Here is a 14,124-nt window from a genome sequence, read left to right as displayed (position 1 = left end):
TTTGAGATTTTTCTTATACACACAAACCATTTCCTTTTAACTTCTTCTCTTATTTCATCCCAAAACCTTTTTGGTCAACTATTTTATTTAAATAAAATGTAATATTATAATTAAAATATAGAAAATAATAAAAATACAACCAAATGCAAAGTTAAGATTATTGAACATTATAACACAAATACTCAAATACGAAGAAACTTTCTTCTGAACTATCTTGCTTCTTATTAGGCAACACCATTTCTATTTGGCTATCATTTTTCTGATGAAATTCCAATTTTTTCTTTGTAGTTTTTGTTGTTGTATAACAATGTAACATTGACCAAATTCTAAATAGGATCTATAGGTAATATTTGATAAAGAATCCAATTTAATGATTCTCTTAAAAAATTAGTAAGTAAAACTGCTAATTTTCAACAATTCTAAAAATATCACCATACATAAAAAAATGCATCTCCATTGAAGCACTACTATCCACCAATAAACATGTTGAACTTCTATCTCCGTGATGATGACAAACCATGGTGGTTTCCGTGATAATTGTTTCTTACAACTTTATGATGAGTTCCTTACAACTTTATCTTTGATTCAACAAAATTAGATCATATTTCTTGTCTGCGACCATGTTACAGATTCCAAACTGGAGATTGCAATAGCAAATTGAAAAGAATGAAAATTTCCTTTCAATTCACAGCAAAAAAAAAATCTTCACAACTAGAGAGCAGAATAAGAGATACATAAACATTGAGAAACTGACCAATGCTTTGATCAGAATAGTTTGGTAATATCTAACTATCAAAACGTAAAAAGAATAATATTTCTTAAATTTCTCGATGTTAAAAAAAAATTAATGGTATTGGGATTAGAAAATTACTATTTAAAAAACTGCATAAAATTTTGAAGAATATTTTTAGTAATAAAAATATAATTATAAGAAAATAGAATTAAACAATATTTCAAAAATTATAAAATATTACCATATTTCTATTTCTACTATTATATTATTTATTATTATATTAATGATGATCTATAAGTTATTACTATATTTTAAAATTTTATCAAAAATATAAATCAACGCTAAATGTAAATATCTATGTCACATTTAACTTCACGATATGTTATCATTGTTAGTGTGTCATGTCATCATTTTTATTTCAAAATAATTGTGGTAATGTTTAGGGGATGACTAAGGGAAAAATGGTATCAAAATTAAATGAGGAATTGAAATAATACTAAAATGATAGAGTCAAACTATTTTTTCCCATTAATTGTTTACGGTTCTAACGATAGTTACTAGATGATAATCCACACCCTGCGCGGAATGAGTTTAAGCTAACAATTATATTTTCTGATTATAAAAATTAGAGTTCTCTTTTATATATCTTTTTGCATTCTAATAATAATTAATATTATAAGGGACATGATCTCATCTAATGATCCATATTGAACCATCATAAAGATAAAATGGTCATTTTCATCTATTTTGTCCATGTAGATTTCTTAAGGATGTGTGAGATTTTTTTTTAACCATCTGGTCCATTTCAGATTTTTGTCCTACTTTTGAGAATATGAATTTTTGTAATTTGTGAGAAACATATAAATAAACAGTATTAGAAAATGAATCATAAATGAAAAATGAGATTTTCTTTGGAAGGATTGAAGCTTTTCTTGGAGACTTACAAATCTTCGACGTATTTAGAAGCAGGCATGTTTGTGGCGATGAGGAGGCGATGTGCGTCGGCTAGACTGATTCTAAGAACATGGTTGGTTTCTGTAAACCAGCTTGTGATTGGATGGTCATATCAGGATTTCACTGCGAACAAAGATCAGCGTTTTGCCAACGTCCGTGAAGAAGACGACGACTTCTCCCCTTATTTTGGTTAAATGATGTAATTGATTTGTGGTTAATTAATATTTATTAACTCAATTAATTAATACAGTGGCAGCTGACTGTAATTATTTAAAAAAATATGGGATAAATACAAAATGTACTTCAGTTTTAAAAATATAGATTTTACATCAAAACTATTGTCAATGGAATTAATTATCATGTTTAAACATTATATTAAATTTTTGGTCCATAATGGAATTCCTGTAATATATCTAGTATATTATTTCTCTTTTAATATGGATTGGGAGAAAATTTATGGTGATGATACCTAAATATTGAACATATAATTACAATTTTAAAAAAGTTTCTCAGTTAATATATAGAGAATTTTATTTGGTTATACATTTAAACGAATAGTGGACTATACCAGATTGAACTTACAACCATTTAGTAGTTGCTGTTTGTAATCAATCTTCGTATTAATAAGCTTTTTACGATGGTAAGATTGGAATCCCTTTAATATTAAAGGAGAAACATTTTTAAAAACTAACATTTGTTTAGTACTTTAATCACAAGTTTGTCATTTTTGCTAAGGTGGTATCACCATAAATTACTAGAGAAATTACAACATATTAGATGATACACGCAATGAGTTTTTATAATAATATTTATTTATTAAATGGTTTTAATATTTTGCAAAACAACAATCTTTATCGATTATAAAATGACGAATACAAATGTTGGTCTTTTAAATATATTATCGTTGTTGAAGAGTTAACGTTTTACATCTCATTTTAGTTATTTTTAAAACTTCATATGCACAAAAAAATTAAGTTTTGCGGCTGCCACAAATCACCAAAACCAAATATGCAACATCGATTGTATAACGACGAAAGGGGATTAGGTTTTCTGATCTCGATTTGTTTACTATTGATCCTCCATAAGTGAATTCATTTTCTACTTCTATAAAATTGTGTTTTCATTCTCGTCTTTGTTTTATTGATATGAGTTAAGTTTTTTTTTAACTTCTTCTATGAATTCAATGAATTAAATAAGTGTCAATTTAGAAAAAAAAAGACATCTGAAAAAATTAGTTTCACTCCAGATACATATCTAAGAATCACAATTTTGAAAAAAACCACCGGCAAACTATATTAACAAATTAATGTTCAAATCTAATATATCAAGCTGTTATAAAATATATAAGTGCAGACTCGAGTTTTATTTATAATCAATTACTAAAGAAATTACAACATACTAGATGATAACCCGCGCGCATGCGCGAGATGAATTTTTATAATAATATTTGTTTATTAAATGGTTTTAACATTTCGCAAAAAACAATCTTTATCGAATATAAAATGACGAATACAAATGTTGGTCTTTTAAATATATTATCGTTGTTGAAGAGTTAACATTTTACATCTCATTTTAATTATTTTTAAAACTTCATATGCACAAAAAAAATTAAGTTTTGCGGCTGACACAAAATACACCGAAACCAAATATGCAACATCGATTGTATAACGACGAAAGGGGATTAGGTTTTCTGCTCTCGATTTATTTATTATTGACTCTCCATAAGTGAATTCATTTTCTACCTCTATAAAATTGTGTTTTCATTCTCGTATTTGTTTTATTGATATGAGTTAAGTTTTTTTTTAACTTCTTCTATGAATTCAGTGAATTAAATAAGTGTCAATTTAAAAAAAAAGGACATCTGAAAAAATTAGTTTCACTCCATATACATATCTAAGAATCACAATTTTGAAAAAAATCACCGGTAAACTATATGAACAAATTAGTGTTCAAATCTAATATATCAAGCTGTTATAGAATATATAAGTGCAGACTCGAAATATAAATGTCTGTCTAGTATACATTCACCAGCTCGGTCTAAAAATTATATAATTCTAGAATAACAAAACAAATTATATAATTCACCAGTTCGGGTAATATTTGAATCTAAACGGGTAATATCCGAACCCGAATGGATATCTGAAGATGACCAAACATAAGTATACTTAACCCTATATTTCTAGTTTACTTCTCTCATTTTATTCAAAATATTTATATTAATGATGCTTATTGCTCAAAATTAGATAATATACATATACCTATGGAAAAAATTATTTGCTACTCACTTAAATATATATATATATTAAGCTCTTGTTACTTGCATTAACAAAAGTTGCATCTAAAATTTCAAGACAACAACTAAATTAATGTCTTTCTATTTTTAAAGTTTTATCTCCAAACCTATTAATAGTTCAATTTAAAAAAAAATAGAAAACTAGTTAAGTATATTTTAAATACAAAAAACTTAAACAATGAATCATTTATTTATTTTTTATTCAAAATTTAAATATCCGAACCGGCCTAAAATATCCAAATCCGAACATAAAATATTCGAACCCGGCTCGAAGTGTATAAATATCCGAACATAAAATACCCGAACCCGGCTTGAAGTGTAGAAATATCTGAACCGCTACTCACTTAAATATATATATATATTAAGCTCTTGTTACTTGCATTAACAAAAGTTGCATCTAAAATTTCAAAACAACAACTAAATTAGTGTCTTTCTATTTTCAAAGTTTTATCTTCAAACCTATTAATAGTTTAATTATTTAAAAATTAGAAAACTAGTTAAAATATATTTAAAATACAAAAAACTTAAACAATGAATCATTTATTTATTTTTTATTCAAAATTTAAATATCCGAACCGGCCCAAAATATCCAAACCCGAACATAAAGTACCCGAACCCGGCTCGAAGTGTAGAAATATCCGAACATAAATTACCCGAACCCGGCTCGAAGTGTAGAAATATCCAAACTGCTACTCACTTAAATATATATATATATATCAAGCTCTTGTTTTTTGCATTAACAAAAGTTGCATCTAAAATTTCAAAACATCAACTAAATTAGTGTATTTCTATTTTTAAAGTTTTATCTCCAAACCTATTAATAGTTTAATTTTTTTTTAAATAGAAAATGAGTTAAAATATATTTTAGATACAAAAAATTTTAAAAATGAATCATTTATTTATTTTTTCTTCAAAATTTAAATATCCGAACCTGGCCCAAAATATCCAAATCCGAACATAAAATACCCGAACCCGGCTCAAATTGTAGAAATATTCGAACAGGTTTTATTACCTTTATACTGAAATATCCGATACGAACCCGAACGTGTATCCGAACGCCCACTCCTACGATATATGATCATCATTTGTATTTTACTTGAACAAAAAAAGTTAAACTATTGATCACAAAAATTTCAATGTGGAACTTTTACCATTTTTAGTAATTTATAGTCGTTTTTAAAAATTCAAAATATAACATATAAGAAAAAATATAAATTCTTTTATTATATGCTAATGTGATTTTTTAATTTCTTTTAATAGTATTAAATTAAAAAAAAATAAAGAGGTTAGAAAAATAGTTATCAAATATTTTATTATTCATAATCATTAATTGTCATATATATGTTAACCATATTAGGTAATTCCGTAGCTTTTATTTAAGAAAAGAAAAAATATTCTTTTGTACACTACTTATTAATTTGATAGTTAGTTTAATAAAAACATAGTATATGTTTTATATGGACCAATTTATTTTTCTAACAATTCTAATAATCATTCTCGTGATGATACGTGACTACGAAAATATGTAGTAATGCTGTAGGAATAATATATAGGGATACCATTGGCAAGTATATATTATATTTGATTAATAAAATGACTACACATATGACATCCCTTTTAAAAAAAGTTATGTGTAGAGTTCCTATCGTAGAGAGCTTCTCCTGCGTTCCTTTAAGCTTTTATTATTTCTTCCATAGATAGGCCTGAAATACTAAAAAGGTGTATGTCATTCTTTACGAACTACAGTTTAAGTGTTTACAGATTCTTACAGAAATTTTCATTCTTTACAGTTTTTTACGAACTACACTCAAGCAACCTTGGTGTGTTTACATGTGGAGCAAAACAGAGTATACCTATGCTACATATTCAATTTAGAAACAATAATATGTCAATATAAATTTGGAGACTGTTTATACTCATTACAAGCAGAACCAAAATGAGATAAATATTGTGAAATTATGCTAATTCTTTGGGAATGTATTAACGTCTACATAAAGGATTCTGATATGCAATTCTCTAAGTTTTCATGTATTCACCGCTGAAAGAAAATATAAATTTGATGTACTAGAAAGTTCAAATGAAGATGGAGATTGGAGACAATAATAATTGAGTATCCAACATATAACTTTTATGGTGATAGTGAATTTTACGAAAAGATTTGATCCTTTCAAAAATTAATGTATTGAAAATTTTGAAAATACCAAACAGTGTCAAATATGAAAGTTTAATTTTAAACTTTGTGACTTATTATTTTATTTTTCTTTGTCAATGATTCATTCATTCAATAAGGTTCTAGCCAAAAGACTAGGAAAATGGACAACATAGTATTATGATAAAAAGAAAAAAGAAAGCAACAACAACATCAATAGATGCCACCAAGAATGAAAATTCCAGAACGTAGAAGAAAAGGATAATCAGGCCTTTAACTGGCACAACCTCCTAAACATCCGTAGGAACCAACTAGTAAGGTCCAGCATTCAGCGCTTCAGTTGTAACGGAGGACGAGAGCCAACTAGGACCACCCGTCGCCATGTAAGATTGAAGTCTTTGGTCTCTAGTAACACTCTCTGCAACTTGCAAAGCAATGAAGTTGGTCTCTGTGTGACTTGATACCACTTGACAGTGGTCGAAGAGATGCAAGGATCGTAAAATTCTTGAAATGCCATATGATAGTGGAGAGGGACTCGTAGGAGAGAACATATTGTACATCCACTACATATATCTTCGAATTTATTAAAGGTTAGAAATCACATGTATTCTAGGTCTTCTTAAGACTTCTACTTAAACAAAATTGTAAGGACTGTTTATTACTCATATACTCTATACAAACAATAAAGATATCTTACTAACATACTTCGTGATGGCAGCCATTGAAATTTTGAAATTGTCTTATTGGATAGTAGAGTAAGTTTTCGTATCATATGCTTTTCTCTAAATTTTTTAAGTCGACCGTATCCCAATAATTTGCCCCTATGTTTCAGAGTTTTTGCTTTAAATTTTGATCAAAAATGTTGTTTCAGGAAGTTTTATTTAGTACCCAAAATTGATTGAATTTAGCGTTATGGTTTATTTGTAAGAAAAACTAAAGTTACTATGTAAGAGTAATTACACAACTACATAGTAAGTCTGATGCTAACCTTTCAGCTGGCATCCATCCATGTCCTCTTAAAGATATCATCGGATGGAAAAATAGGTATGAGACTCCATCTCTTTGAACTGGTGATTTCCCCAGTTGTATACATCCATCGTGTCTAGCAGTCAGGTTAATCTATTGCCAGTTAGTATACCGACAAACAGACATCAATTTGTATACATCATAGCTAAAGCCCAAGAATATGATATATATACAAAATTCACAATTCAAATCATATAAAACGTAAGATACAAAACGTCATTGCATGTATAATTGAAAAAATGATGTAAAATGTAAATAAAACTAAATTATTTATTTTTACATTTTACTCCGCGCAAGGCATTGCATGTATACTACTACTACCTAGTGTTTGTAGTAAATCTTCATCGTTCAGTAAACGTTCCACGATGGTAACTATAGGAGATATATATGAATATAATGTAAATATATTTTTTCCTTATTGTAGAGATAAGCTCAGAGCCATCCTCTGTATATAAACTCATGTAATCACCATCTATCGTAATATTCCATTCAAACACATTCTCTCTACTCTATATGGTATCAGAGCGTATCTCTACAATAAGGAAAATATATATTTACAGTATATTCATATCTATCTCCTATAGTGACATAATCATGAAAAGTGTGTAGTGAATTATATATATATATATGTACACAAGTTCCCATTAATATTTGTCATCAATCAAGTTTAAGTTAAAATTATAGTTAAGAAGAGATAGAAGCATGAAACTCAACTTCGAAAAAATGATGTATGTAAAAGTTCTGATGATGGTAATAGCGATATGGTTCGTGCCCATGACCTACAGTAATGGAGCCGAAGCACCCGCTGGTGATGTAGCCGAGGCACCCGGAACCGACACATTCAACAATGATTGGTATGACGCACGAGCCACATTTTACGGTGACATCCATGGTGGAGACACTCAAAGTAAGTTTTCATTTACTAGTATATTTTTAGAATCTGATTAATGAAACTGTTGTTCTATTTTGAATTAATATCTTCCGTTAGCGGCACTGGTTCAATATTGCTACGGACTCGTATTTTTCGTGACATTATACACGGAAAATATATATTCAGAATTGTTTTTTTGCACAAGAAACTTTTTGATTAATTCAACACCGTATAGGCTCAGTCTTTTTTAAACGCTAACTAGATCTCGATCCGCGCAACCGCGCGAGTTTTTGTTTTCATTTATTTTTATATAAACATTTTGTTTTCAATTCTAAATTAGTATATATTATAATATATATGTGTCTATCAATTTTTAAAACTTAATAAGTTTACGGTATATTTTTCCATTGAATAGATTGTTTCAAACTTTCACATGTATTTGTATCTTCTTCTATACATATATTTTAGGATTATTATTTCACTATTAAAATCGTAACTATATATATAAAGATTAGTAAAATATTGTTTTATTGTCATATTCAAAAATATTGTAACATTTCACAAATTTAAAATTTTTTAAAAAAATTAAACTTTTCGCTTCATAGATTTATATTATCGAAAAAATAATTAAACATTTAGTTTTTGTTTAATTTTTAAAATAAACTATATAGTTTAAAATTTGTTTTCATTGGTTTAAGGTACTAAAGATTAATCATTGTTAGATAATATGATTTTTGTTATTTTAAAAAAAAATTGTATAATTTTAAAAGTTAACATCGACAAATATTTAAATAATTAACATAAGGAGGTATAATATTACAACATTAAATTATATCTATTTAATTTATCTATAAATCCAATGGATTATTTATTGTTTAAATCCAATTATTGATATTATTTATTGTTTAAATCCAATTATTGATAGCCCAATAAAAATTTCTGGTTGACCCAAAATTTAAATGATAAGATTAGAGATTAAATGTAATATGACTTTCTAGGAATATGTTCATTAGGTCAATTTTTAAAAAAATCACACATAAATCAAGGTTACGACTTCTGTTTTAATATATAAAATTAATTTCAGCATATGTGATCGCATCATCATATAGTTTCAAAAGTAAATATGTTAGTTTTCTGCATAAAATATTCTTACAAAGTAGTATAACGCAAACACCAACATAGTTTTTCCTTTCGTTATTGCGTTTTCAGTAGTTAAACGCAAAAAACAAAAACAAGAATAAACAAACAATCAAATACATAATATTTCTAAGCAAAAATAAAACATAATATTTATTAATTATTACATACTCACAGTTTCATTATATATTCAATAGTGGGAGCTTGTGGATACGGTGATCTATTTAAACAAGGCTATGGTCTAGCCACGGCCGCGTTGAGCCCGGCGCTCTTCAACGACGGCTACACGTGCGGGGCTTGTTACGAGATCATGTGCACGCGTGATCCACAATGGTGTTTGCCCGGATCCATTAAAATCACAGCTACAAATTTATGTCCAGCAAATTACACCAAGACGACAGACATATGGTGCAACCCACCACAAAAACATTTTGATCTCTCAATGCCAATGTTCCTCAAGATCGCCAAGTACAAAGCTGGGGTTGTCCCGGTTAGATACAGACGTGTTCCCTGTACGAAAAACGGTGGTGTCAAATTCGAAACCAGCGGAAACCCTTATTTCTTAATGATCTTGCCGTACAATGTAGGAGGAGCCGGAGATATTAATGCCATGCAGATTAAAGGAAGCACGACCGGATGGATAAACATGAGAAAGAATTGGGGACAGCACTGGACCACCAATATTGTGTTGACCGGACAAGGTTTATCATTCATGGTTAGAACAAGTGATGGGGTTGTTAAGCAATTTATGAATGTTGCACCAAATAATTGGGGATTTCAACAGACATTTGATGGAAGGATTAACTTTTAGGAGACTGGTTTGAGATTTGTTAGCTATATGTCTTATAGCTCTACAGAATTATACAGATGTATCAGGTGCAAAATTTACAATAATTAAAAAGACAACACTAAACAAATGTGATTTCCTTTACAAATATATTATGCGTTGAATTCATGCATTTGGTTTAACTTCAACATCACTAGTCTTTTGACATAGCATTCCGCTCGTTTTGATTCCAACTATTCAGCTTTTTTTGCCAAGTTTATGTTTTTCCATTTCTTATAACTCACGACCGCACACTCCCAAGTCCCAAGTCTTATATGTGTAGAGACATGGTGGCTACATCCTACATAGTACAAATCATATGCTACCAAGTTCCGGCGTCTTATATCGAATTAAGACTTCAATCCATCCGGTTGGAAGCTTATATATAGAAACTCTCGTAAGTGCCCCTTTGTTTGAGTAATGACAAGATCGAAAGATTACTGAAAAATGAAAAGTCATATACCTATTTTCCCATAATTTTGTTCTCACAATGTAAACTTAGAAGTTATACACACCAATTAGACTAAGTACAAGGAAAATATTTCATTTCACGGTGTTTGTTATTATCACAACTAGTTAAGTTATTTTGACAGTATAAACCTTTTGAAGTTTTATTATAGTGAAAATTACTCGGATTAACCCTCATTTATTAAGTAATTACTATATTAATTCTCTTTCATAACCAATAGGGGTGGGCACTTCCGTTATTTTCTCGGTTCGGTTCGGTTTGGTTAGTTCGGTTCTAATATTTTTCCAACTGAAATAAACCATAGTTACTTTGGTTTGGTTCAGTTCGGTTTGTGTTCGGTTCAGTTTATATTCGGTTCGGTTTGTATTCGGTTCGGTTCAGTTTGTTTTTTTTGGATCAGTTTAATTAGGTTTTTCTTAGTTTATTTTTTTTGGAAGAAAAATTATGTTTTAAAACATAAATTATGTAAATATAAACTATGTAAACTAAATTCAATATAAAATTGAAACAAAACCTTTAAAAAAGTCACAAAAAGTATATAAAAATTAAAACAAATAAAAGTTAACTAAAATAAAAAAAATAACATCATTAGTAATGTCTTTTATACCATTATAAAAAATCTTGTAATGAATCATCTTCCATGTGACGATATGGAGAAAAACTTTTGTTTTTAATAAAATTTGCTTTAGGTTTTAGGTTTACATTAACATCCACGTTTACCTATATAAGAATATAAAAATACAGATTTGTTTATTTTTTTAAATCAAATATGTTGATGAATACATATTAGGTTAAAAGAATATATGTTAATGAATGAAAATGGAAAATACGTGGTTTGATATTAAAATTTTAGTGTATTTGTATTACTAATATTTTTAATTTAAATAATTACAAAAACACATCGGTTTCTCGATTCGGTTCGGGGTTCGGTTTAAAACCGAACCAACCCGAACCATTCGGATTGGGAAAATCTGCAACCAAATGGTTTAAAATAGACTTTGGTTCGGTTTGGATCGGTTTCGGTTCGGTTGGTTCGGTTTGACTCGGTTCGATTCAGTTTTTTTGCGCACCCCTAATAACCAGATGATGAAATCACTACAAGAAAAGATGATATTCTCTAGACATTCCGACGGAAATTTCTCCTTTTCTTGTAGTGAATAGGTGCATAAAGACCAAATAACCTTTAGAGTTGATAGTTACTGCATCTTTGCAACTATAATTAATTTTATAATTTATTAAAAATATGAAAAACAAAACTACTCATGTACATGATCTCGAGTGAAATACATATTTCTTTATTAAAAAAAAAAAATTAGGGTTCATGCTGTTCGTGAACAGTCTCCTCACAGTCTCTTCCCAACTTTTGTTGGAAATTGAATAACCTAAGAGAGAGATGGAGAGAGGAAGCAGAACAAAAATGCCTTTTTTAAAACGTAAAATTTAAAAAAATTTCAATACAAAAAAAAGAAGTTGAAGTTATTTACCGCTATCTCTACTTTGTATATTAAAATAGTCGATAAAAAAAACACAATAATAAAACATAGCGACAACACTTGCATAAACAAGTAGTAGACTACAAGTCTTGGTCTACTATTAAACGAGATCTAGATTATTTATATAGACGACTTGGTCTACTATTAAACGAGAACTAGATTATTTATATAGAACGGTATATTATTTATAAAGAACAAAATCAAACTAGTGTTAAACGAAAAAAAGAAAAAAATAGCGTGTGTTTTAAAAAGATTAGTACAGGACCAAAGAACATTTGTGCCTACAGAGTTACAACTGTAAGAGCTCTAATGTGATGCATGTTTTCATTTCCAATCAAGCATATCAAGAAGCCACAAAACCTCTTCTTTAGTCTCAGCAACATCACAGAAATCCAACTGAATCCCAAAAACGTCGAGAACCCCATCGTTTATATCCTCAGCATCCATGAAAAGCAAAGAGACCCATGCTCGTATCCCCGAGACAAAAGGGTAATAAGGAGATAAGTCAAGATACTCAAAAGCAAGAGCCCGGTAGGACGAACGGTCGATATACTCAAAGACAGACCGGTTGATTATCCTAGCAACCTTGTCTGAATCATTCCTTCCCACAAGCATAGAGACACTAACCGTCTGGTTTAACGGAACAGTGAATCTAGGCTCAGCGGGAACAACCATTTTGTAATCAGGTTTCGCTAAGTGAGTCCTAAGAACGTTGCTGATTCCTGATGGTAAAGGTTTGATTCCCGTTTCCATCGCAAGACCGGGAATTAAACCGGAGTAAACCGGTTTATCTTCGGACCAAATGTCGACGAAGAACTCCAAGTTCTCGAAGGAGAGCCTTGGAGGAGGGAGGGTACGGTTTAGCCTCCGTTTGCTAAACGTTTGAAACATCTTGTAGTATGTTCCGGTGGGCGGTTTGGTTCGTTTGCAGACGGAAGGCCATTTCTTGGCGCATTGACATTTCCAGTAAAAATCGTCCTTTGCTATGTGTCTCCACTGTTTGCAGACACCCATACAAGCTGCTAGATCTTCTCCTTCAAGCAATGGAAAAACATTCTTCAAGACTTCTTCTGTGAACATCTTTAAACAATGCTGCTCAACGAAACTACACACACAAAAAACAGTGACCAATTTGGTTAGTTTAATCAAATATATTCAGACAAATGTGAACATCAGAACAGATCCTGATTGATTCTGTAATCAATTTTCATCAACAAAAGCATCGAACTTTAGGATCAGACCAGAATTATCTAATTGGGTAAATCAAATCTGCGATTTTCATACAATTACAAGTTGAAATCGAAATCGACAACATCTTTTTTTTTAAAAAAAATTCAGTATTTTTTCGTGAAGACGAGCGAGATCCATATCGTAAGCTTGAAATAGAACATGATCATGGTCAAAATGAACAAGAATCAGAACGCCGCATGCTACTTTCAGATTCAGCAATATTCAAGAAAAAGAAAAAACTAACCTTGCACAAGATCTGGGGAGGTTGAATCTGGATGATCTTGTAGATACGACTGAAAATCTTTTCCTGGGAAATTAGGGGTAACCGAAAGCAAGCAAATGCATCGGTAAATCTGAAGAAAATTAGGAAAATTAATGAGAAACTAAATTAACTAAATGGGCCTTAGCCCATTAATCTAGCCCAAGATCATAAAATGGATTAGAAATTTTTGGAAGTAATCTATTCTACTAACTCCATCAACTATTTCCCACAAGTTTTCACTAATAAAATTTTAATAAATACAATTATATTTTTGAAGTTTACAATTTTTAATTTATGCATTGAAAATATGAAAAATGTATCTTTTTGGAACTAATTTTAAGAATGGAAGGAGTATTAAATTAGAAACATCACCAGTGATAGAAGTTTAGTCTAATTAATTATTTTCAACGATTTACACTTAAAAATACTAACTGCATCTAATCTATCTTATTAAAACTCAAGTACAAAATTGGAGTGTTTGGAGACTTAAATAGGACTATTAAAAAAATGTGGAGTGTTTGGAAACATGAATTGTAGTCTTTTAAAAAATTAATTTTGTTTGGAAACAAGGATAGTAGTATTAAGAAAAAAAAATAATGGGCTTATGTTATTAAGAAAAATTAAAAGGTCATCATATTATAAGAAACTATCTATCTGGCCCAGATTTAAAATATACGAAAA

At 29.5% G+C, this 14,124-nt stretch overlaps 2 protein-coding genes across 2 annotated transcripts; one reads left to right on the top strand and one right to left on the bottom strand.

Annotated features, from left to right (window-relative positions):
* The first annotated feature begins 7,808 nt into the window (after positions 1-7,808).
* LOC106340997 (expansin-A22-like) lies at positions 7,809-10,073 on the top strand. Its single transcript, XM_013779815.1, has 2 exons — positions 7,809-8,062; positions 9,361-10,073. The coding sequence occupies exons 1-2, from the start codon at positions 7,858-7,860 to the stop codon at positions 9,972-9,974; spliced, it is 819 nt and encodes a 272-aa protein (XP_013635269.1). The 5' UTR covers positions 7,809-7,857; the 3' UTR covers positions 9,975-10,073.
* A 2,050-nt stretch (positions 10,074-12,123) lies between these two features.
* LOC106339943 (F-box protein At5g39250) lies at positions 12,124-13,511 on the bottom strand. Its single transcript, XM_013778808.1, has 2 exons — positions 13,426-13,511; positions 12,124-13,056 (listed from the first exon to the last, which is right to left on the bottom strand). The coding sequence occupies exon 2, from the start codon at positions 13,029-13,031 to the stop codon at positions 12,276-12,278; it is 756 nt and encodes a 251-aa protein (XP_013634262.1). The 5' UTR covers positions 13,032-13,056; positions 13,426-13,511; the 3' UTR covers positions 12,124-12,275.
* Between the last annotated feature and the right edge of the window lie 613 nt (positions 13,512-14,124).

Source organism: Brassica oleracea, chromosome C4 (assembly GCF_000695525.1).
Source record: "Brassica oleracea var. oleracea cultivar TO1000 chromosome C4, BOL, whole genome shotgun sequence".
NCBI classification, from domain to species: Eukaryota; Viridiplantae; Streptophyta; class Magnoliopsida; order Brassicales; family Brassicaceae; genus Brassica; species Brassica oleracea.
The sequence above is the reverse complement of the archived record's forward strand: the minus strand, read 5'-3'. Positions and strand labels throughout refer to the sequence as shown.

What these genes read in the sequence shown, in the direction of transcription:
- LOC106339943 (XM_013778808.1), bottom strand. Translation starts at nt 13,031, where the DNA reads ATGTTCACAGAAGAAGTCTTGAAGAATGTTTTTCCATTGCTTGAAGGA.
- LOC106340997 (XM_013779815.1), top strand. Translation starts at nt 7,858, where the DNA reads ATGAAACTCAACTTCGAAAAAATGATGTATGTAAAAGTTCTGATGATG. An exon ending in CCATGGTGGAGACACTCAAA is followed by an intron (nt 8,063 to 9,360) that starts GTAAGTTTTCAT and finishes TATATTCAATAG; the next exon opens with TGGGAGCTTGTGGATACGGT.